The sequence below is a fragment of the Nanorana parkeri genome, unplaced genomic scaffold, assembly GCF_000935625.1.
Source record: "Nanorana parkeri isolate BGI_ZX_2015 unplaced genomic scaffold, ASM93562v1 scaffold340, whole genome shotgun sequence".
NCBI classification, from domain to species: domain Eukaryota; kingdom Metazoa; phylum Chordata; class Amphibia; order Anura; family Dicroglossidae; genus Nanorana; species Nanorana parkeri.
The window spans coordinates 41,216-64,062 of NW_017306608.1; the positions used below are offsets into that span (position 1 = coordinate 41,216).

A 22,847-nucleotide genomic window follows, 5' to 3' on the forward strand; every position below is an offset into this window, starting at 1 on the left:
CTCTTCAATCCAATCTTTCAAAGTGGGGTTCAGAGGGGATTTCCAATGCCTCGGTATCACCGCCCTGGCTGCCAGCACAAAAAATCGTTGCAAGCCCCTCTTAACCGATTTGTAGGTGCCCGGAAACATTGAAAGAAGGGCCAGCTGTGGTTAGCCCTCCACCCTGGAGCCTGTGAGTTTCTCATACGTGGAGAAAATGGAGAACAGAACCCGGCCACTCCAGCACAGCTCCACCATTATATGCAACATGGAGCCAGGATGCAAAGAGCATCTCCAGCATATGTCAGAAGTTTGGGGGTAGAAAACTCGGAGACGGGTCGGGCAATAATACCACCTGGATAGGATTTTAAAATTGCATTCCTGAATTTTACTAGCTATGGATATCCTGTGAGTGGAGGCAAGCGATCTGTTGATGTCTGAGGTAGAAAAAGTACATGCAAGGTCCGTTTCCCCATTCCGCAAAATACCTGGGGAAATCCGAGAATAAGAGCTGTAGTAAGAGATCATAAATAGTCGAGATGGCCCGTCTCGGCGGCTCAGTGTCAACACACAGACGTTCAAAGGGGTACAGGTCTCTGTGTAAGTAACCACTTCTAGCGAGATTGGAATAAAAGTTCCGAAGTTGGAAATACTCCAACCAATGCCCATGTAGCGGGGCCGACGCAGCCAGTATGGAGGTCAGCGTGCGTAAGCCTCCCGTCGTGAGGGCCGCAGAGAGAGGGGTCAAGCCCGTACTGCGCCAACCTAGGAACCTTACCCTGTGTCTAGCAGGGGCGAACTCTGGGTTGCCCATAATAGGTGTCAGTGGCCCCGTGCGGGAGGAAAAGGAGTCCTGTTTGAGGAGAGAATCCCATACTCTAAGTAGCGGGGGCAAACAGCAGGGGAGGGACCCCAATAGTGGGCGGAATGAAGGATCGATCCAAGGCAGAGACGCGGGGGAGAGGGGCGATGTTAGTGCTTCTAGTTGCACCCATAGTTTCTGTTGCCCGTGGAATATCGAGTCGAGTAGTCTGGTGAGCAGGGCCGCTTTATAGTACATTTCGATGTGAGGTAAGCCCACCCCCCGTGTTGTTTCCGCCGTACTAGGACTGTATACCGGAGACGGGTCGGGGAATTAGACCAGATAAAGTGCAGAAGTGAGGAACGGAGGACACGAAAAAATGTGCTCGGTACCGTAATTGGGACCGTTTGAAACACATAAAGGAGTCTGGGTAATATGTCCATTTTAAATAGGGCCATCCGGCCAAACCAAGAATAGCTTAGACAGGACCACTCCTTAAGTTTATGTTGGATAGAAGTGAGTAAAGGTACGTAGTTCAACTCGTATAACCGCCCCTGGTAAGGGGAGAGCCTGAACCCCAGATACTTTAAGCTGTGGCCTGACCATGCGTAGGGGAAAGACTGACTCGTGGAGGTTTGTAGTTGTTGGGGCAGGGAGACGTTGAGGGCTTCTGTCTTATGCATGTTAACATTAAAATTACTTAGGGAGGAAAATAACTGAAATTCTTTAAGTAGGGAGGGAAATGCGATTAAAGGATTAGTGATATAGAGGAGGAGGTCGTCGGCGTATAAACTTAATTTAAACTCACTGCCTCCCACCTTTATTCCGCATATATCAGGGTTGGATCGTAGGGCTGCAGCCAAATGTTCCATCACCAGGATGTATAAGTAGGGGGAAAGCGGGCAACCCTGCCTGGTGCCGTTACGGATATTAACGGGGTTGGATAATATGCCATTGACCTTGACTCTGGCCGTAGGCGTGTGATAAAGGGCTAAGATTTTACCAAGGAGACCAGAGTGTATACCAATGTGCTGTAGGGTGGCCGACCGAAAAGTCCAACTGAGGCGATCAAAGGCCTTTTCCGCGTCCACCGACAGGAGACATAGCGGGATGTGAAGGGCACGAGCGTAGGCCATGAGGGTAAGGGATTTAGAGGTATTATCATGGGCTTCCCTGGAGGGGACAAAGCCCACCTGGTCTAAGTAAATCAGAGACGGGATATGCGTTTTCAATCTATTGGCGATAATTGCATAGATTTTTATGTCCAAATTGATTTAAGGAGATGGGTCTGTAGCTGGCACGGGCGCCAGCTAAGCAAGGAGTGGGACGTAAAAAAAATAGTCAATTCTACTGTATGTGGCGTGAGGTACTGAGTAAAACGTATAGTCCTTTACCGTCGGGTGTAACGTGCGCCAAATGTCAACTAATTGTAGCGCCCTCAGTCGTTTCCGAACCGCTTTGAGAGAGGGCAAAGAGACATGAGTTTTTCCGGAGACAGAATCCAGGACAGGGTCAACAACAAAATTAAAATCCCCTCCGACAATAGTATGCCGAACCATGAAATGTTGTAGTTTAGCCATGACAGACAGGAAGGCCCGTTTCTGTCCCATATTAGGCATTTAGATATTGGCCAGGGTGAAAGGCTTTTGGTAAATTAGGCATTGGAGGAAGAGAAACCTACCCTCAGGGTCTGACATAACTTTAGTGACCGTAACAGGGAGAGAGGAATGGAACCCCACAGCCACACCCTTCGATTTTTTTCACCGGGTTATTACTGGTGTGCCATAGGGCGTAATGTCTGGTAGGCAGTTTTGGTGCTACCGAGGATTGGAAATGAGTCTCCTGCAGGAACAAAATTTTAATCTTACGTTTGTGCATGTCATACGCTACCTGCGATCGCTTTCTCGGATTGTTGAATCCCTTAACATTCAGCGAGCAAACATTCACCAACGCCCTAAATAAAGAGATGGGCGAAATAATAAATGGCCACACCCCGAGGAAACCGGAAGAAGAATGACAAGAAGGAGAGAAAGAAGAAAAGCAGATGAGGGAAGAGCAGGTAGGAGAAGAAGAAGAGAAAGAACCGAAACATACTGAGGGACAGAACCCCAGCGAAAGGTCATCGCTCAAGTTAGGGAACAAAGCCCAACATGTAGTCCTCCAGCTCCACTTGGAAGCTGTAGGAGCACAATCTAATGGGGGCAAGGACTGCAACATGGTCCAGGAGCCCCCTAGACCAGCAAATGTAAGATAATTGTCATATAACAGTATGAATGAACCTTAAAAAAAATAACAGAAACAAAAAAATAACAGAAACAAAACCAGGGTAAAACAGAACATGTGATGAATAAAACCCCAATAACATCATATCTCCCCAAACTCCGGAGGAAGAAAACCCACTCCCTGTGTGGGGTGAAGGACCATATGCTGCAACAAAAAGGCTGCGTCATAGCACAAGAAAACATTTTGAACAGTAGGTCATACAGCAGTTACTTGGACAAACAGCTCTATGAAATACCTATAGGCAGTCAAGTACTAGTAAGATTGCAGTTACACAATGTCACATATGGCGGGCAACTAACAGTCGTGTTTAACGGACCTGAGGTAAAATATAAAAAAATTAAAGAGATAGCACAGGGTTGGTAGTGCCCCTTGGGCGTGATCCATTCGTCTGGGTCGTCAGACTATGTGTGACAGCAGGTGCACACTGTTATGAAGTGGGGTACTCGAAACTGTCATGGACGTGGCAGGGTCTCTGTCCGGTAATGTCTATACATCAACGCGGAGTGGGTCTAGAGGAGGACCTCCGTTCTCTGCGAGGCTTAGGGGTGACCAGTTGCTACTGGTCCCGGCTCGGGAGGCGGGTAAGCTCCGGCAGGGGGGGATCTGGCCAGTTCCCAGAGTGACCTCTGGTATGCCCAAGGCTTTGGCAAAGGCCTATAGATCTGGAGGATGTCTGAAAAAGTGAACCTTGCCATCCTTACGTACAGAGAGAGAGAAGGGAACCCCCATCGATATGGCATCCCCGCGTCCTGCAGTTTTTAAGTGATCGGACGGAGGGCCCTCCGTTTGGCCAGTGTGCGCCTCGACAGGTCAGGAAACAAGGAGATCTGTGCGCCATCAAAGTCCAGAGAGCCAACAGTGTGCGCTTTGGTCATTACTTCTTCCTTAAACACGTAGTAATGCACCCTGCAAAGGACATTGCGCGTGCGAGTTGCATTGGGATTATGAAAGCCAGGTATGCGATGCACCCTGTCTATCTCAATATGCTCTGTAGCAGGGCGGTCCAGCAGGGTGTTGAAAATGCCGACCACCGTGGCTCGGAGATCCCGGGTGCCCGTGGCCTCGGGTATGCCCCGGAGGCGGATATTATTACGCCTGCTGCGGTCTTCTTGGTCGTCAATCAATGACCACATAGTGTGCACAGTAAGATCATGGCGTTGGGCAGCATGTTGTAGTTCCTCGATCGCCGAGGTCACCGTGGGCATGGCGGATTCAAGTGAGTCCAGGCGCAGGTGGAACAATTGTAGGCCTTCGCGCAACTCTGCCATATCATGTTTATGGGCCGACTCCAACTAGTGAAACATGACCGCAACGTCTGTCTTCGTGGGCAGGAGTGCAAAGTACTTACGGAACGAGGTAGGTACATCAGCTTCCTCCCCCTCTAGGTCACTGTGATCAGCAGACTCCCGTCCACCGCTAGTATGGGTCGATGGTAGCGATTCAGGAGAGGAAGGGGGCATCGAGGGAGCACGCTTGCCCGTCACCATCTTGGACCCTCATGGGAAGAAGGTCTCAATGGCTCATTTCCTGGTCGAGGGAGCCTTCAATTCCTGCGCTCGAGGTCCCCGCTGTGTGCTGCGACCCATAGGGACTAAAAAGGGGCCAATACAGAACGTTCTATCACCGCTGGTCTAGGGGCAGGCGCCGGAGCCTCAGAACATACGTCCGCTCGCGGCCATAGCGAAACCACGCCCCCTGTAAACTCACTTATGAAGATGTCCATAGGACATAGCATGTACTTCCTCAATGCAGTGACACAATTTCCCTGAGCCCTATGAATATGCACTTCCTTGTCATAACTCTGAGAGCTTTCTTTCTGAACTACAAGTCAATGTCTAAACAATGTAACATTATGTTTGCTTGCTGGAAGCAATGCATTATAAGATATGTGGTCTTGAGGCATTGAGATTACATCACATCAAGCAGCAGGGAAAGAAATGCAAAGCATGCTGGGAATCCAGAAAGTTGTTGAAAGTGATGGACAGACAGAAGGCAGCAGAAGAAAAAGGTTAAGTGTGGTATCGAATGTAATTCTGTCTACGAAACTCATTACATATAAAGGAATTATTCAAAAAAGCTTATATTGCATTATCAAAACTGCTCTAGTATGTATTCCTATTACAATGCTGATGTTATAACAGGATAGTATATGCTGGGTCTTTAGAACTTCTTTAAAGACTAACTCCATCTTTCTTATATGTTTCATGTTACACCCATATTCAGGGTGCAACATGAAACATAGTCAAATCCGCAGCCCCACACCCCAAAACTTCCGCCCCTCTCACCAGGATCCCAGGGTTCTTCTCCCTATGGAAGTCTGTATATATTTGAAATCCGCACGGCTGCGCATAGTCACTATGTCGCCCAGAAGAAGGGACCCTGCGTGGCCCCGAAACGTTGGCTGTTTGACACATGCGACGATTTAATAAAAAGTGCTTTACTTCTTGCACACATCATCAAGTGTTTGTATCTGACAAGGTGACATCCGTGTTATCACTTCAAGCACCAACCTTTCATCCAAGGTCTGTACGCTGTATGGAGTGCAAGTGATTTCATATTATCGATTGTATCTGTGCCATGTATTTACAGATCCTTTTTACAGCGTGGCAGAGGGACTCGTAGTTCTGAATGGAGTACAAGTGTGGGGACAGCACTTTTTAGTCCATTGACAATTGACAAAGTCTTTTGGTATGCACATTTTTTCTTTTTATTAAAGGGTGTGCATTTAATACATTTATGCGAAAGGGGGACTAATAATGCCATTATTGCCAGGATTTTATTCACCAAAAGCTGCACATTTAAGAAGAAATAAAAAAAAAAGTTTTAAAGCTACATTAACATGTTAACACTTATATGGCTTAAACCCTAATATCAAGGTGATGCTCTGGGAATTAATCTCTGAATCATGTGATCAAAACAAATCTATGTCATAGATACATGACACCAATGTTTGGGGCTAAAATGCAGTTTGTCAAAATATCGGTGCCAGTAAAAACCTAACCTAGAATGTTTGCACTGAATGCAACTGATCCATTAAAATGTTCCAGAACTAATGCTGTAACACTTTCCTCTGTGTCCTTCCAACAAACAGATAGGTACTATTCCACTCCATTTTGCACTCTGCTGCTTATACTGCTCACCTCCTCTCTTGAACCTCAAGTGCTTTCCCTATCATCCAGCCCCTCAACTGGCTACCTTACACAGAGAATACAGTTCAAGTTCTAACATGAAAGCACCAACTTCTCTAAATCTTCTCAATTATTTTCAGCCTCTGCTCTGCAAATGACATCCTCTGGTCTTCCATTCTGGTCACTTCTTCTTACACTTGACATCAGGACTTCTCATGTAAGTCGTCTTTTCTCTGGAATCGCTTCTCGCATGTGGTTTGGCACTTTCCCACATTGAAACCTCCAAATGTGTTTCAGGCAAGCATATAATCTTATCAGTCAATGACCCAGAGTTATGTTCTCCTAAAAGCAACACACTTTTGTATTCTATATTTTGCTTATTTTATTCATTTCTTTATCTGTTGTTTTGACCCTTTACACCCCTAGATAGCAAGTACAGACAGGGCTCCTATTAAATCAAGATATCATTTAAATAATTAATACATTTAATTATAGATCTCTTTTATCTTTCCGTAAACTACGCCATCACAACACCTACTTACTTAGTTTAGTTTTCCAAAATGTGGCAACCCTGGTGCAGGCAGATAGCGGCTGCCAGTCCCAACAGCAGAAATTGTAGACGTTAAAATCATCAACCGCACTGAGGCATCTGCACTGTAGGACACTCCTAAACATAAGAGGTCGCCTTGGGTAGCCTTTCAAGTTTAAGCCTTGGGGAGTATGTTACAAACACCAATGGTACCATCTTATGAGGGACACAGTAGTGCTTGGATTAGGTTTTTCAATCTATCTGAACACTAACCCGTCTCCAGTTGGCCTCAACTTGGCGAGAGGGGACGCAAACTTGGGTGCTAGAGGATATTTTCTTGCCACTTTCACTGTATTCCATTCCACCTGAAATGCAGATATGTACAGCACCTTTCATATATCAGTCTTTCTTTACTTCATTACTATGACAGTTCAAAGCTGTTGTAGAAGGGTAAGTCTACTCATACTGTAGAAATGTCAAAAGACATTTCATTCATTTATTGTGGGTCTGTGGCTCTAAACCCCTTTTATCTACAACTGGAAGAATTTCGTATGAAAAAATCTTGTCGAACATTCGATAATGCTATCAGAGACTTGCAGAATGTTGTTCTAAACTGTGTTTTGCTTTGTTTTGTATTTTTGAATTAATGAATTTTCTTAAACAAAAACCACATTCACTGTTAGAATTTAGTTCATTCGAGAAAACAATTACATCTAGTTCCTTTTTTGTTTTTTTCCACTACGGTTGAAATCTATTGTCTATTTAAAGGAGAACTATGAGGTGAGTGCTTTTCACTCACCTCATAGTTCTAGCCGAGCTGTGACTGAGACTGTCACAGGTCGGCTTAGTAGATCGGGAGGTGAGCGAACACATACCGGTGTTCGCTCACCTCTCGATCCTGTCACGGCTCTCTGCCGTGACAGGGGAGGGGCTGGATTCCCCCCTCCCCACTCCGATCCGCCAGCGCTGACTGGCGGAACGGACGGGGAGGGGGCGGGTACAGCTGGCTCTGCCTCTAGATAGGCAGAGCCAGCTGTCAGTCATGCAGCTGGGCGGATCCAGACATAATTGTCGGGATCCGCTTCATCTGCGGCGTCTCAGTATACTGCGAGCAGCAGCTCGCGGTATACTGCTGCGTCTCAGTATATACTGAGCCTAGGGTGACGGGAGGACGCTAGTTTGTGTCCCCCCCCGTTACCCAAAGGAGAACTATGGGGAAAAGCCTTAACCCCATAGTTCTCCTTTAACCCGATTAGCTATTGTTAAACTGAACCAACTTCCCAAAAAAAAGATGTTTTATTTTTTTTTTCTCAAATGAACTTCTACTGGTGTATAACTAGCTTAAGTCCTGCCCCGTTTTATTACAAATTTATGTCTAGGGCAAGGTGTAAGAATTGTTTCTGCAAATATCTTTTGGTAAAAACTTTTTTTTTTTTACGTATCTGTCCTACACTAACATCAGAAATAATGAAAGATTTCTAAGTGGAATGCTGAAGAGTTTACAGATTGTTTTCACAGCTGCAACATTCCATGACTGTAGTCCCTCCCATGCAACTACCGTAGCAGAATTTGAACATGGCCATGTGGGCACAAATGCTGTTTGTTTTATATTTTCTTTTAGTAAATATCTGAATAACAGTGGTGTAAGAACAAGGGTCACAGTGACCCCCAGCTGTTCCTGGGAGACCATCAACATTGGGCCATTGCCTGTTGTGTAATGGCATCACTGCTTTACATATGAGCGTGCAATTGGAAATAAGCAATGACAAAATGTTTGAAGTATCTCCAGTTCAATGTTGTATTAGTCCTATCTAGAGCACTGTTTCAACATCGATTTATAGTATGCTAACTCATGACTTACACTGTGTGTCCTAGGGTTGCCACCTTTTCTTCCATTGAAACCCCGAACACTGTAGCGACGCACAGAAGTTTTTGGGGGAGAAATGAGTTGCGGCTTCTTCATATGTAAATAGCGTCACTCTTTCATATGTAAATATCACAGTTGAGACTATTTTCAGTGGGGGCCAGTAGCCCCTATCCTAATTTTGGTTGCCCCTATCTGCCTGACATCATGTGCCCGGGTTTCAGCTGCCATGAAACCCGGACACAGCATTCAAAACCCAGACTGTCCGGGTGAATCCTGGACAGGTGGCAACCCTAGTGTGCCCTCAGGCTTTGCAATATCAACACATGCTATTGTATTTAGGTGATAAAGGAAGACTGAGGCCTGGTTCACACTGAGGCATTTTTGGAAGCACTTTTAAAATCCCAATACAAGAAATCTCATGATTTTCAATAGCCCCTGTTCACACATGAGCAGCAAAACACCAAACGCTCGAAAAGGTACATGAGCTTATTTCGGCAGTTAACAGTGTTTCTTTGCCCCATAGACTTCAATGGAAATGCGCAAAAACTGCGCAGCAAAAGCATGTTGCACATTTTCGTGCGCGTTTGAACGTGCGTTCGTCAAACGCCGACAATGTTTCATAAGCTGCCAGTCAAAACGCGCGCACAAAGGCGCATCAAAAATGTGCACAAATAATCACACGCATACAAACGCGCAAAAACTATGCCGTTTAGGTGTGAACCTGGCCTAAAGCTATTTTGTATAATTGGAGGTAGAGTACACACTAGTTAAAACTGAAAACACTACGGAAGGAAGTAATAACAAAGATTGCATACAAAAATTGACCATGTATCTGCACATTCTAATGAACCTCTTTTACAATGCAAATGAATGTCCTCATGTCAGCAATATGGACATGGACTGAAAAGATGCAAAAATGAAAAATGATAACATGCAAATATGAAAATGTAAGTGGTGTTGAAACTACATCGCGCACAATACAAATCATTACAAAATTATAATTATATTTTGCGATGACACAATGGAGTTGAAATTAAAGGTAAAAAGCAACTCCTAGAATTTTTTTCAAATTAACCCTTGCAGTGGAACTACCCCTGCACTGCAAGGGTTAAGTGCTGGTTTTGGACGTGGGGCGAAAATATACTCGCCTGAACCTCTGTCCCACCTGGCTGCTAAAACGATCCCTGCAGCCTCTTTTCCCCCGGGCTCTGGCGGTCGTTCTAAAGCAGTGGTTCTCAACTTTCCTTTCTAGGGCCGGGACCCCTTGGTAACATTTACCAAGTTGTGGTGACCCCCAACGGTATAATTTAGGGATGACGCGGCTGCTGCAGCGACATCTGGTGGCATGGCGGGAGAACTGACACTGCTGCGCTAGGAGAGGGCTGAGGAGGACTCTCACCTTATTATTGTTTATTTTGTATTATTTTCTTTTTTCTTTTTAATCGCTTTTTAATTCTTTTATTTTTATTTCTTTAATTTTTTTTATCTATTTTTTTTCCCACTTAACTTCATTGCTATCACACAGAGGTAACAAGCCCCTGTGTAATAGCAATTGGAGGTGACAGGTTCTCTTTATTGACCCTGTCACCTCCAATACAGGAGTCCTAGCACAGCACTGTGCTGGAACTTCTGTGACAGGTAAGCGGGGAAGACTGTTATCCCCTCTCACTGTGCACATGGAGCGACAGGTTTCCTTTTAACCCTGTCGGGGAAAAAAAAAAAAAACTTTCTCCTGGAAAGGTTTAGTCTGCTCGATGAGAAAGTTTTTTTTTTTTCTGACTGACGGTGGGCCTGATGTCAGGAAAAAAAAAGAGCAGAGAAAGCGCTTCTCTCCTGGGTGGCCGGAAGCCACTAGGCGACCCCTGGCAAATCGTCATTCAACCCCCGACGGGGTCCCGACCCCCAGGTTGAGAACCACTGTTATAAAGACTCATGACATCATCACGTCTGATGCAGGTCCATTAGACGTGAAGAAGCCAACCAACATACCTCTGCTGATGAGATCTGATTCCGCATTTCCGTGGTATGTGAGTCATGCACTGTTGTATGTTCTGGTCAAATTATACGCTTACATTTAAAAATTTCCCACACAAGTAATTGTAACCATGGAGTTGTTCTATGTAGAATCTGCAACTGCAAGATGCAACAGTAGGTAAAATAATTGGCAGAATTAGGGCTTTGAGGCAAGGAGAGCCCTGTTATCTTGTTAGATAAATCCAGAGAGTGTATATCAATAGATAAGCAGGACCCTTAATGGCCATGTCATATTGTCTATCCTTGACCATTTAGTCACTGTGAGATAAAAAGGACTGCTGTTTCTTTCACTGACTTCCCATTCAGTTAACCACTTGGCTGCTGGCTAATTTGCACACAATGACACTTACAGATCTATATACTACATACTGTACATGCAGCAGGGCTGGATAAAGCTCAGGAGTCAGGTAGCCAATGCTCCTTAAAAATTACAGTTGGTGCCTAACAGCAGGTTTTCTATAGTTGCTGGCAGTGGAGTTGACTCCTCAATTAAACCATGTTGGCTACTGGATTGGACAGACTGGCTCCTGAATTCCATATTAATTTACCCACCTCTTACATAACATTAAGCACCTGAACTCTTCTTGAGCTAGCTATTTAAGGTGTCTTCCCATTGTCCCCCCACATGTGCTGTGTCTGGCCTTTTGTGCCCTTAACTTAGGTCAGTCAGAACCTGTTCTTAAAGCCATTCTTGGCCTGCACCTCCATTATCTGCCTGTACAATATTATCAGCACAGCCCATGACAATCCTCTGCAAGCATGATATTGGGACATGATAGAACCCTCCTTCCTACGAGGATAGAAGAAGGCAACACCCTTCACCCCTCACAATGCACAGAGAGCATTTTGGTTGCTAAAAGTTGTAGGAAAGGAATATATTGCTGCTTGTGGGCATCATGTAATGTTATCCTGCTTAGGTTGGTGGCAGGGGACTTTGCCTAATGTATTACTACCTTGGGTGGGGAGCATGCATTGTAAAGTATATTTGGAGGCTGCTGTAGTTGTGTAACTTTCCCCACTGAAGCATGTACGTAAAGTGACCTGTGCGGAGCAGCATGTGTGTAAATTACCAGAGAACAGTGGGTATGTAGGTATATATCATTCTAATGTTTTATGTTCTAGTTATTCAGTAAAAACAAGTTACTCACATACATGCCTGGCTTGCTAGTTACTCACATACATGCCTGGAGATGGGGCAGAGAGCTAGTGGTGTGGTGGGTTTGGCACTACAAGTGTAGTGGTTGTTTTTTTTTTTTCTTGTGCACAAAGTGTGGCTTTAAAATATGTTGTTACAATATGAGATGGAAACATCACAAAGCGCTCCACAAATAACATTAATATGTCCATCTAGTTAAAGTGTATGTCCTGCCAAAACTTTCTTTTTTTTTTTAGTTGATAGATTGAGGAAGGGTTTTAAACTGTTGGGTTTTTACTGCTTTTAGGGATTTAATTCGAAATACAGCATTTCTCTTCACTTACAATGACAATGTGTCTGTGACGGTTCTGCACAGTGACAATGGCTAGCTTTTTTTCATTCTACTGGACTTCTGCTTTTTTGTGTCTTTTTGTTTGTGCACATGATTTGATTATATTGCATAGACGAAGGGAGAAATGAAGGATGACTAGAGCATCACAACTGGGTTAAATTAAATGAACACTCTTCTTTCTGCTGATTTAGACTGGACCAGTTCTACTGCAAAAATGACTGGCCACCAAGTGCTTTTAAAGAAGGTCTAACAAAATAAAAGTATAGTAGCTGGTCGCGTTCTGATCCGTGGCCCTGTTTCAGAATTAAAGCACCTCTTTGTGTTAATGCTGGTTGCAGCTCTACCGCAGTCTGAAGCCCAAAATATGAGCATTCCTGTGGGGGCAGGTACAGCCAGCACTGAGCCACCCCATGAATAAATGAACAATTGGTGCTGCAGGGCTGTGTGATTGAGCTGCCAGCTGCTATTAAGCATACAGAGCACTGGCAGCTCTATCACACAACCCTGTAGGGCTGTGAATCTATCTGTGACTGCTTGTACACTGCCCCAGCAGATAGATCACATAGCCCCGTAGAGTTTAGCAATCTTTTATGCATGAAGATCAGCACTGTAGGGGCCTTTACAGTCTATGACACTGTGAGGCTATGCAATCTATCTGCCAGGGCTGTGTATCTAAAAGCGGCTGCTATCACTCAAAATTCTGTCTCCTTGCTAGCAGCATCATCAGACAGCAATGAGTAAATTATAGAATGAATTTAAACAGGACATATTTTTTTTTGTGAGACTAATTTAAACAAGTGACACATCTGGATTGCATATCTAATGTCCCCTTTTGTTATGAGTGTGTACAAGTCTGAAGTGCAAGCATATATTGATAAAATGAGCCATGTTTCCAGTAAATCCTGCCCTGCTGCACTACCAGTGTGACATATTTGGGTCTTGTACAACTAAGACTTATTTTTTTTGCCTTTCAAAAAGTCTTTGTTGTAAGTGTAACATTGAAAGTACGATTAACATGTAAACTTGAATAAAGATGACACTAGGCTGTCTTTGTTCCAGATACACCTGAGGAACAGTCAAGAGTACCACCCCTTCATGAGGTGATAAGCAAGATATGGAATCCAGTACAGCAATGTCTTGTAGTTGCAGTGGCTGTCCTGTTTATGATGTGGCAACACTTGAAAGCCTTAACTTCATTGTGGTATGTACTTTACATATGTCCCGTTTCCACACATTCCTTTTCCATGATTATTTCCAGTAATTTTTCTGCTTATTTATAGGTGTAGCTTTTCATGTCAAGGGCATTTTAAAAATAGACGTAAGTGTTAATTTTCTCTTCAGGATAAATGCATGCAAAGAGGTACAGGAATACAGGAAGTCTTATTGTTCTTTTTCTTTTTAACATTGATATTCAGGAAACTTGAGCGTGAATGCAGAAGTTGATGTGCTGTCTTACTGTTCTAAAAAATGGAAAGGGGAAGCACCAAATGTCACATACATGAGGAAGGTAAACATTGGACATTTTATCATATTTTGATGCAAATGTCATTTTATGCTTGCAGTGTTTACTTTTGAGACGCAATTTTGTTTTTTGTTAGTTACTAAAATGTAATCGAATATCACAATGTTTATGCAGAACAGTCACATGTAAACTGACTCACTGAACAAACTATGGAGATTACACTTGAAATTAAAGCTAAACGCCAGCCTTACTTTAAGTTTTGCACAGCTGTACAGGCTCCTCTCCTGCACCGACATTGCTTACTTTGGTTTAAATTTGCCCAATTAGACTACATTGGCCAGGGTTGCCCAGTTCAGTTCCAGCACAAGGACAAGACAAAAAGCCTTGCTTTGTATAGGGCCTACACATACCAACGCGCTGCGATGGTGTGCGTAGAGATAAAATAATGCACGTATAATTTAATTGCAGTGCATTACAACATGCTGCAGCACACACATTTTCCATATATGTTTTTAAAAGAACCCTGAGCGCTGCAATGCTTTAGAACAGTGCATTGCAGTGCACCATTACACCGCACAGCAGCACACACACATTTTGTGCTATGCATTTCCATACGGTGTGGTGTGAACTAGCCCTCTGATTTCATTGCACAACATGAGCCTTCAACAGTGCGCATTTGAAGCTGTAGCAAGTCACATAGCGCCTGTCTCTTTTTCCGGCTGAACGACATCCTATATATTTTACCCTTTTCTCCCCAGCCGTAGTGCCCATGGCTTTCATTCATTGGATTTCAGTTGTTTTGATGATAGATGTATCACATGTAGGCATTACTTAGGGTGCATGCAAATTTGGTCTTGCCTAGCCAAGGAATGCCCACTTGTCCAGATTGACTTCTGTCTATCAAGGCATTTTGATATTTACATAGCTCCTCCCAAGAGCCATTCCACTGTTTGTACCAGGACTGAAGGCTCTTGAGAGGAGAACTAAGGTGTCAGGGTTTCTTGCCCTTCTTTGTCCAGTTTCTTGCAGTATGGCTTGTGCAGTGTTTCTGACTGTTCCTCTAACATCATCATTCTGCAACTACTGAAAAAACTCCTGACAAATTCCTGTCTCAGGGTGCTGATGATGCAAACGGCAGCTGACTAACCATCAGCTTGTCCATTCAGTCTCCGCCCTTGTGTGTGTTCAGATCTACCAAGTGCTCTGCTGCTGTTCCTGGTTTCCATGTATGACCCTTAGCTCTGACTGACCTCCTGGTTCCTGACTCTTGCAACTGTTTCCGTTCATCCTGCTTTCAGAGTTCTCTGAACTGGTTCGGCTGACTACCCCGCTTTGGCATCTGACCTCTGGCTTTTATTTTTTAAACTTGCTTTTATAAGTTTCTGCCTGGTTTCTTGGTTCCCTAACATAAGGGCTATGATGTTTTTGGGAAGCTATGTACAAAACCCTGCCAGCCCCTCCTACTAGCAATAATCTGTCTGCATTGTTTTATTGAAATTGAACAGTTTTATTTAAAGAAGTACTCGCAAGTTTAAAGAAAATTAACCCTTTCAGTGGGGCTACTCCTTAATTGGTTAAAGGAAAGCAGTGTAGCTGATACATAAATGTACCAAATCGGCTCAAATTGATATGATGTTGAAATGGACAAAAAAAAAGGTTAATAAAGAACCTGGACCAGATGGCTTGATGTGTCTTCAAAGAATTGGCTCCGTTATAGCTAAAAAATTGTGTCTCATTTTTGGAGTCTCTTTAATGATTGGCGTGGTAGTGATGGATCGGCGCTAACAAAATGTGATAACTAGAAACACAGTGCACAGCTCACCCTATCATGGTTCCTTGTAATCCACATGCGGTGCACGGATGACTCTGGAGTGATCGGCTCAAAAACTGTAGGACCAGCACACAATCTTCCAAAGAAATATAAACTTTATTCCACTTGCATTTATACAAAAAAACAACCACTGACGCGTTTCTGCCTTAGTCATAGCCAAATGTGGTGCCTGTATTTAAACAGGGATTAAGGTCTTTACCAAGTAACTACAGCCCCATAGTAAGAAAGCTGTGTCTACTTTTTTTTTAAATGAGAAAATAAGCAAGAGTTTAAAGCTGACGTATAGTGTGCTTATATTTTGCCTTCTATAGTTCCTCCCTTTCCCTTGCATTAGCATGCTAATTACATTTTAGAAAAAAAAACCTTTCAATTTTGATTGCTGTGATTTCATCACTGGGTCTTTGTGCTTCTTATTTCAATGCAGGCATATAATGGATGGCAGGAGAGGTTGGCAGGGTGCTGTACATAGCCTCCTGAAAACATCACGGCACCCTGCCTCAGTACTCCCCTCAGTCCTGATGCTAGAAGAGGACTGGGTTTTCCTAGACAGACTGCATTTTCATGCAGATCATCTTGGGTAAGACCCACATTTTGATGCAGAGTCTTCATGATTGAAAAAATAAATAAATCCAAGGGCTAAATGATGCTGAATGGCCTCCAACCAGAAAATGAGGCGGGCTGTACTTAATTTTCTGCAGCTTCCAATGTACACTGTCAAGCTCAACCTAGAGTGCAACCTCTCTGAAGAGCTCCTTTGCCATCACTGGCAGTGCCCTCCTCCCAAAATATAGTAACTGGAATGTTAAAAGTAATTCCTTGATAAATGATCATAGGAGGCAGAAACATTTTTAAAAGCAAATAAAGCGGAAAGAAAATGCTCTAAAACCAGCTACTGCAATCCTGAACATCTAGGAGAGGAGAACACGGAAACAGCACCTCATTCTCATTCTGTTCAACTGAAGCCATTCAAACTCTGTTATCTTACCAAAGTGTATCCGAGGAAGTTGCCCGTGCTGAGCTTATTGAATTGTATGCCACGTATACAATTTGTGTATCATGGAGCTGCCGTGTACAAAAAAAAAATCACAAAAAGCTGCTTCAGACTGCAGTTAATGGGTAACACTACACTATAGGCATATTTTTTTTTTATAAAGCAGTGAATGTGACTTTCACAAAACGTTCACTGGTGGCAAAAAATTGTATCATTGTTATTTAAAACACATGTACCATAAAGTTTTACCTGCAGTGAATGTTAGTGAATGCCTAATTCACTGCTTTACAAATATACCCCGTGTGAATACTGTGATTCTGAATACAACACTACGTTATTAAACATTGTGCATAGTTTTTTTATTATTTGCTATGAAATAATTAGAAGCAAGGCATCCTCTTTCACCTTGGGAACTCCAAAGAAGACCTCACCTGGCATTCCTCCACATAGTAAAACATGCAAATATTACACAACGTAGCATCTGTTAAAAACTGAACTAGTTTTCACTCTCAATTGTTTTCAGCTAATCACAAGGCTGACCATAAACATGATGCAGTCACTTTCAGTGGAACTGGTAACCAGCTTTAAGTGGAGGGAAAGCTCCTCAGAAATTTGGAAAGTGTTTTTCTGCACCAAGAGTGTAATACTTTGAGTAGGCAAGCCAAAGTTTGTTATTTTTGTTATGCAACATACCCTTGTTAAAAAAACAATAACATTATGTTCCTTTAACACCATTACTCTTGCCAAAGGAAGTCATTTTGATTCAAAGTTATGCAAAGTTCAAGGAATTCCCTTCACTTAAATAAGATCCATCACTGAATTAATATGAATGGTGTTGTTTTTTGTTTTGTTTCCATTCATTGAGGAACACAGGATTCAGAGATCTTTGGGTTTTACTGAGCCTACAGAAAGATTAGGACATTGTCAAACAAACTAAAAACCGTGACCAGGATGGTATAACCTCTTCCACACCCATGCCTCTTTTTGCTAATGTACTCGGAGGAGTTTAACCACTTTTTTTTTTTTTTTCCCCTTAGATCAGTTAGTTTTTCTTCAGTCAAAACTCTACACGCTGCTTGAGCTAGTCTGTTTATGCAGGTAATAGGACTGGTGTATTGTCAGCAACCGCTTTGGAGGGCATACTCAAACACTGCTGACTGGACGATTGCGTTATCTGCCTAGAATGTAATCTGTGGGCGCTGGGCTTGTTTGGCACTTTCCAGACATTTGTGTACTGTAAACTGTCACTGACGTTCTTATTTATAGGTTGGCTGAGTATTAAGAGCTAGTACAAGGAGCTAATACGTTTTATTAGAACCTTTTAGGCGCCATTACTAACCCTTTTGTTTCCATTGGTTTCCAAAGAGGATTAAAATGCTGAGGAATTGAGAGCTGCATGGAATTTAATTGAGTGGATTTGAGGAGTAGTGTCCCAAACGCCCAATTTGTGCTCTATTCATGCCATTTAGTTTGAAGTATAACTATTCTAACTCCGATCGTTGTGATAGCGAAATATATCCCTTGCTGAGACCTCTATGCCTGGCCTGTATAAGCAGATATACTCACTGCGGACAATCCTCGTCAGATAGCTGAACTCGTCAATACCGATTCATTCAAAAGAGGTGTTTATTCTTTAACAGCAGATGATAGGAACAGCAGTTGAACGGTGATAGTATTGTGCGGTCAGAAAATGATGCCTTTCCTCCGTACTGTGCAGATCACATGTGTGTCCTTGTTACATGTGGCTTTCAACTGTGCCCATGACACAGGAAGTACTGCACACAGGAAGAAGGGTAGGGCTACACTAGGGGGAAATACATCGTCACATGAGGAATAATTACAGAAAACATGTTTGTTACAACAAAAGGCCACTAGATGGCAGCATAGGATAACACATGGATTTAGCTATGAGAAAATAGTTAGGCAAATCACACTATATAAATTCTAACCTATATAACAATGCTAATATTAACTGAGGCTATGCATCTCATATTCTATGCCCCTGTTGGGGCGGCACAATAACCTTATTGCAAGAGACAAGCGGTTCTACCTTGGATAGCAGTTGCTGCAGTGACCTAACCATTTCAACCTCTCTAGCTATAACCCTATTTGTGAGTACCTAAGGTTTTACCTGGTATTTTAAATGGAGCTGTCGCTGCCAAGCAATGCAATCTTTTGGGCCCCCAAACAGAAAGGGAACGGTCCCTCCAGCTTACAATCCACTAACAGTTCTGTGGCAGCCTGCAATGCTTCCCCTCAAGGGTCTGACATAGACATCCTGGCATGTTGTCGCATGCATGAGTCCCTACATTCTTCGGAGTCTTCATTAGATTTGTTGGCCTTATCCTGGGAGGATTTCATTGCAGTTTCAAGGGACAATTTGCATCTTTGATTGCTGGCTCTATTTGCAGAGACTATGAGTATACTTTGCTGCCTTCTCCTCCAGAATCCTTATTGGATTTTCCTTCAGCTTTCACAGCCTTTGAGCCTTCTGCTGTTGAGGCTGTATTTTATTAAGTCTTAAAAAGCCTTGCCAAATTATATTGTCCCTGAGAAGTTGCAGGCATCTGCCATAACTCCCAGGCTTAGAGAGACTATATTAGCTCTTAAGGTCGGCTAAAAAAAGCACTCGCCTCATAGTTCTAGCCGACCTGTGACGATGAGACTGTCACAGGTCGGCTCAGTAGATCGGGAGGTGAGCGAACACTTACCGGCGCTCGCTCACCCCTCGATCCTGTCACGGCTGTGCCGTGACCGGGGTGGGGCTGGATTCCCCCCTTCCCGCTCCGATCCGCCAGCGCTGACTGGCGGAATGGACGGGGGAGGAGTACAGCTGGCTCTGTCTCTAGCTATACTAAGACGCCGCAGCTGAAGCGGATCCCGACAATGTCTGAATCCGCCTTCTGTAGCTTCTGTTAGAGCTGTTACTAGTCTGGAATCCCTTTTAGAGGCCCCAAGACTTCAAAAACATTTTCAGTGCACATCCTACTCCTAGACATCCTGTATGGAGACTGGGAAGCATCTGATAAACTATTCACACCTCCCAAAACTTTTGCAGCACAACTATAAGGAGGCCTTTATTTTTGAAAAGGGTATCTCCCACCGTTGATCCGGAAGTGTCCTGTCTTAACAAAGTATTGACATTATCTGGTAGTGGTTGCTCTAGTGTTTAATGATCCCATAGATAAACATTTGGAGATTCTTGCGACAACCGTTTTCTTTGCCAGGCTCTGCATTGTAAACTGCTGTGAACGCAATGTTAGTCTGTCATACATTAGGGGAATGCATGAAACACATAAAAATGGATGTAGTTTTCATTCACATCGATCCCCTATCTGTAGAGTGCTTAGGGCTTATGCCAGTATTGCATAAATGGGTTAGTGGATGTCTCCTGTCTTATTTCACAATTAGCCTCCTATGAAGTGAACAGTCAGAGAAATCTTTGGTTGAAAGGTTGGTCTGCAGATCAGGCATGTAAAAAGCGTGATTTGCTCATGCCCTTTAAGGGTCAAACGTCTCTTTTTGGGGCTGCATTGGTCTCCCTAAACAAAGATGTCACTGGGGGTAAGAGTGCTCCTCTACAAAAAGAGGCCTAGGTCTCAAGCTGGAAAGACTCCCCTCTTTGCCTGAAGCGAGTTCCTTTCACTACCCAAGTTCAGTTGAAAAACCTAGGGGTAAGTCCTCCCCCTTTTTTTATTTATATAAAGGATCAAGCCCACTTTTCATTTTTGTAGAGAACCATTTTTGGTTTTACATAGAGACAAGGTTGTATTAAGGTCTAGAGCCTGCATCCTTCCTGATATGGTTTCAGCTTTTCACCTCAAAGGTGAAAAGCTGAACAGGATATTGTTCTTCCCTCTGTCTCCACTAAATTTTTTCTTTTAGTGTCTATATGTTTGTGCTATACAAACATGGGAGTCTACCTTGCAGCCACTGCTTCCATTAGGAAGATGGACTCTTTGTCATCCCAGATGGTCCTTGCAAAGGGAAACCAGCTGTTTACTCCATTTCTTGGTGGCTCAGACAGATTATTGTTCAAGCCTTAAGGTCTGAGCTGCACCCCTTCTGTCATTGCACATACTACTAGGTTGTTGAGTGCTTCTTGGGTTCATGGGCATTGAACAACTTGTTTCCTAGATTTTCAAGGCTGCCATTTGCTCTCTTGTTCACATGTTCTCCAAGTTCTACCGGGTGGATATTAATTGATGATTTCTGAAATCTCACTGGGACTTTAGAGGCTAGATATGCCCACCAGACTTTACAGTTTTGCCAAACTGTGTAAGAAAAAGAGTGACTGATAGATTTCTACATATAGGGATTATGAAGAGATAGAAATGGCATGAATCTGTATATTATTGTGTTCTATAGATATATGAAGGGACATTGTTCTGCTGGCTCAGCTAAGGTGTAAGCAGATATCCAAAGTAGTCGGAAGGTGAGAAATCCTGCATTAAGCCATTTTGCAAGCTTTGAGACCAATGCTGTCCATACTGTAGATGTATATAGGAAAGCTTGCTCAGTGACACCATCTTGCTGCTAGTAGATTATTTATGGTTCATGAGTTGTATTTGCACAAATGGCATTTATTTATTCTTTTAATTTTTTTCATCAGTATTGACTTATCATTGTGATGACAGCCTAGTGCATCTCTAATCTGTGGAGAGAACATGTTTCTTCTGGTTATGGAGTGCTATAGATCATGAGGGAATTACAACTATGACTTTAAAGGGCATTATGTATGATTGTGAGGTACTTCAAAACCATCTGCCTTCAGGGTCAAACTTTCACTTTTTCTGTCCTAGGCTACCATTTGTGATCCTCCTATGACTCCTTTAAATGCTCCCCCCATCTCCACGCCACACATGCCCACCATGTGAGCTGTTCAATGTAAACATGTGTTGCCTGTGGATTAAACATTTAACTGTTCTGTAATGTATCTTACCTCTGTCACTAGATAGAAGCCATAGTATACCAGGCTAGGAAGTAGGCATGACAGCCAGTAGTATGAAATATAGTCCTCAACCTGAACAATAACCAGTCACAAATACATTTACAGAAGAATCTGAATAGTATATATTAAATTACCATAATTTTGCACTCTTTCTAATGAAAGTTTTACATATTTAACTTTACCTATAATGTATCTGATACTTTTTCTTGAGGCTGAGAATAAGAGGCCATCTAAACTGCCTGACTTGACACAATCTCTTCCAGCTTCTAAGTATTTATAACACCATTATATAAAAGTGTCTTGCAGTTGTTGAGAGGAATGTCAAAACCCTAGTATTTGATTCTTTTTTACATGCTAAGAAGCTGGGAGGCACAAACCTCACAAACTAAGACATTTCATTGGTACAGGTTGACTAATTGGGCCCATATACTGTAAAATACAACAAAGCAGAAAAGAATGTTGACCCCAGCAAACTTTTTGTTACAGCTAGTATTTAGGAAATTCCCGCCTAAATCACTCAAATCACTCACACCATTAACATTGAAATAACATTAACATTTTACTGTATCATATTTAAGAACACAGGCAATGGAACCAAAAGAGGTGAATTCCTTAGATTGAGTATGACCCCATGCTTGAATTTATTACACTTTTTTTAATTTATTTTTTAAAGGCATATGAAGAATTGTACCGGAAACATCATATCAAATCTATGCAGTATGTAAAACAGGACAATTACTGCGTTCTTAGAGCAGTCATGTTCCAGGTTTTCAGTCAAGGAATCCCCTTTCCTGGATGGATGAGAGAGAAAGATATCCTAAAGGTATTTCTGTTTCAACTTTTTTTTATTTTTTTATTGATGCAAATAAAATCTGTTACATATCATAACATGGGTTGACAAAGTCCTATTTCCTTAATACATAATAAGAACATGGACTTAGGCAAGTAAACATGTCAGTAACTGCCTAGTGAACAACTTTCTTTTGTATACGAATGTGCCAAGCTTGACATACAATAAAACGTGATGCCAAAATACCTGTTTGAAAGTATCAGACATTGGTCACCTGAGGGGCTTCTTATGGTGTTACTTTATACGGGAAGAAAAGAGGCAATGTAGAGAGTGTGAAGAGTCGGAAGAAAAGAGGAGTTCTAAAAAGGGGATGACCATGAGGTTTTGTTTTGCTCACAGTGGTCCATTGGGGAATACTTTGTGTATTCATCAATATCACATGGGTATGAAGACAGTGCCACCCCCTGGAGCCAGGATCTATCGCATAAAACTTTCTGACTAATACAGTAGATCTAGAATACCCATGTTGTGTAGACATGGGTAGAAACAATGGTTCCCATTGTCTGAGTATACTTTTTGATAATTTTTGATTAAGGCCTCATTTACATGGATTTGTACAGCCATACAGTGTGCACGTCCATGCAGAAATCTGCACCTGGTAGTGACAGCGGGTGTGTGCAGCCACCTGTGCAACTCAATGACAGGATGTGGCT

The 22,847-nt window shown here is 42.9% G+C and overlaps 1 protein-coding gene across 1 annotated transcript in view; it reads left to right on the plus strand.

The window, feature by feature from the left end:
* The window catches only part of FAM105A (family with sequence similarity 105 member A), a 42,062-nt gene that overhangs the window by 10,066 nt on the left and 9,149 nt on the right, over window positions 1-22,847 (plus strand). The window contains exons 2-5 of the mRNA XM_018558459.1: window positions 13,169-13,310; window positions 13,390-13,427; window positions 13,525-13,616; window positions 22,018-22,167. Coding sequence (XP_018413961.1) covers window positions 13,169-13,310; window positions 13,390-13,427; window positions 13,525-13,616; window positions 22,018-22,167 — 422 coding nt within the window. The remainder of the gene's footprint in view (window positions 1-13,168; window positions 13,311-13,389; window positions 13,428-13,524; window positions 13,617-22,017; window positions 22,168-22,847) is intronic.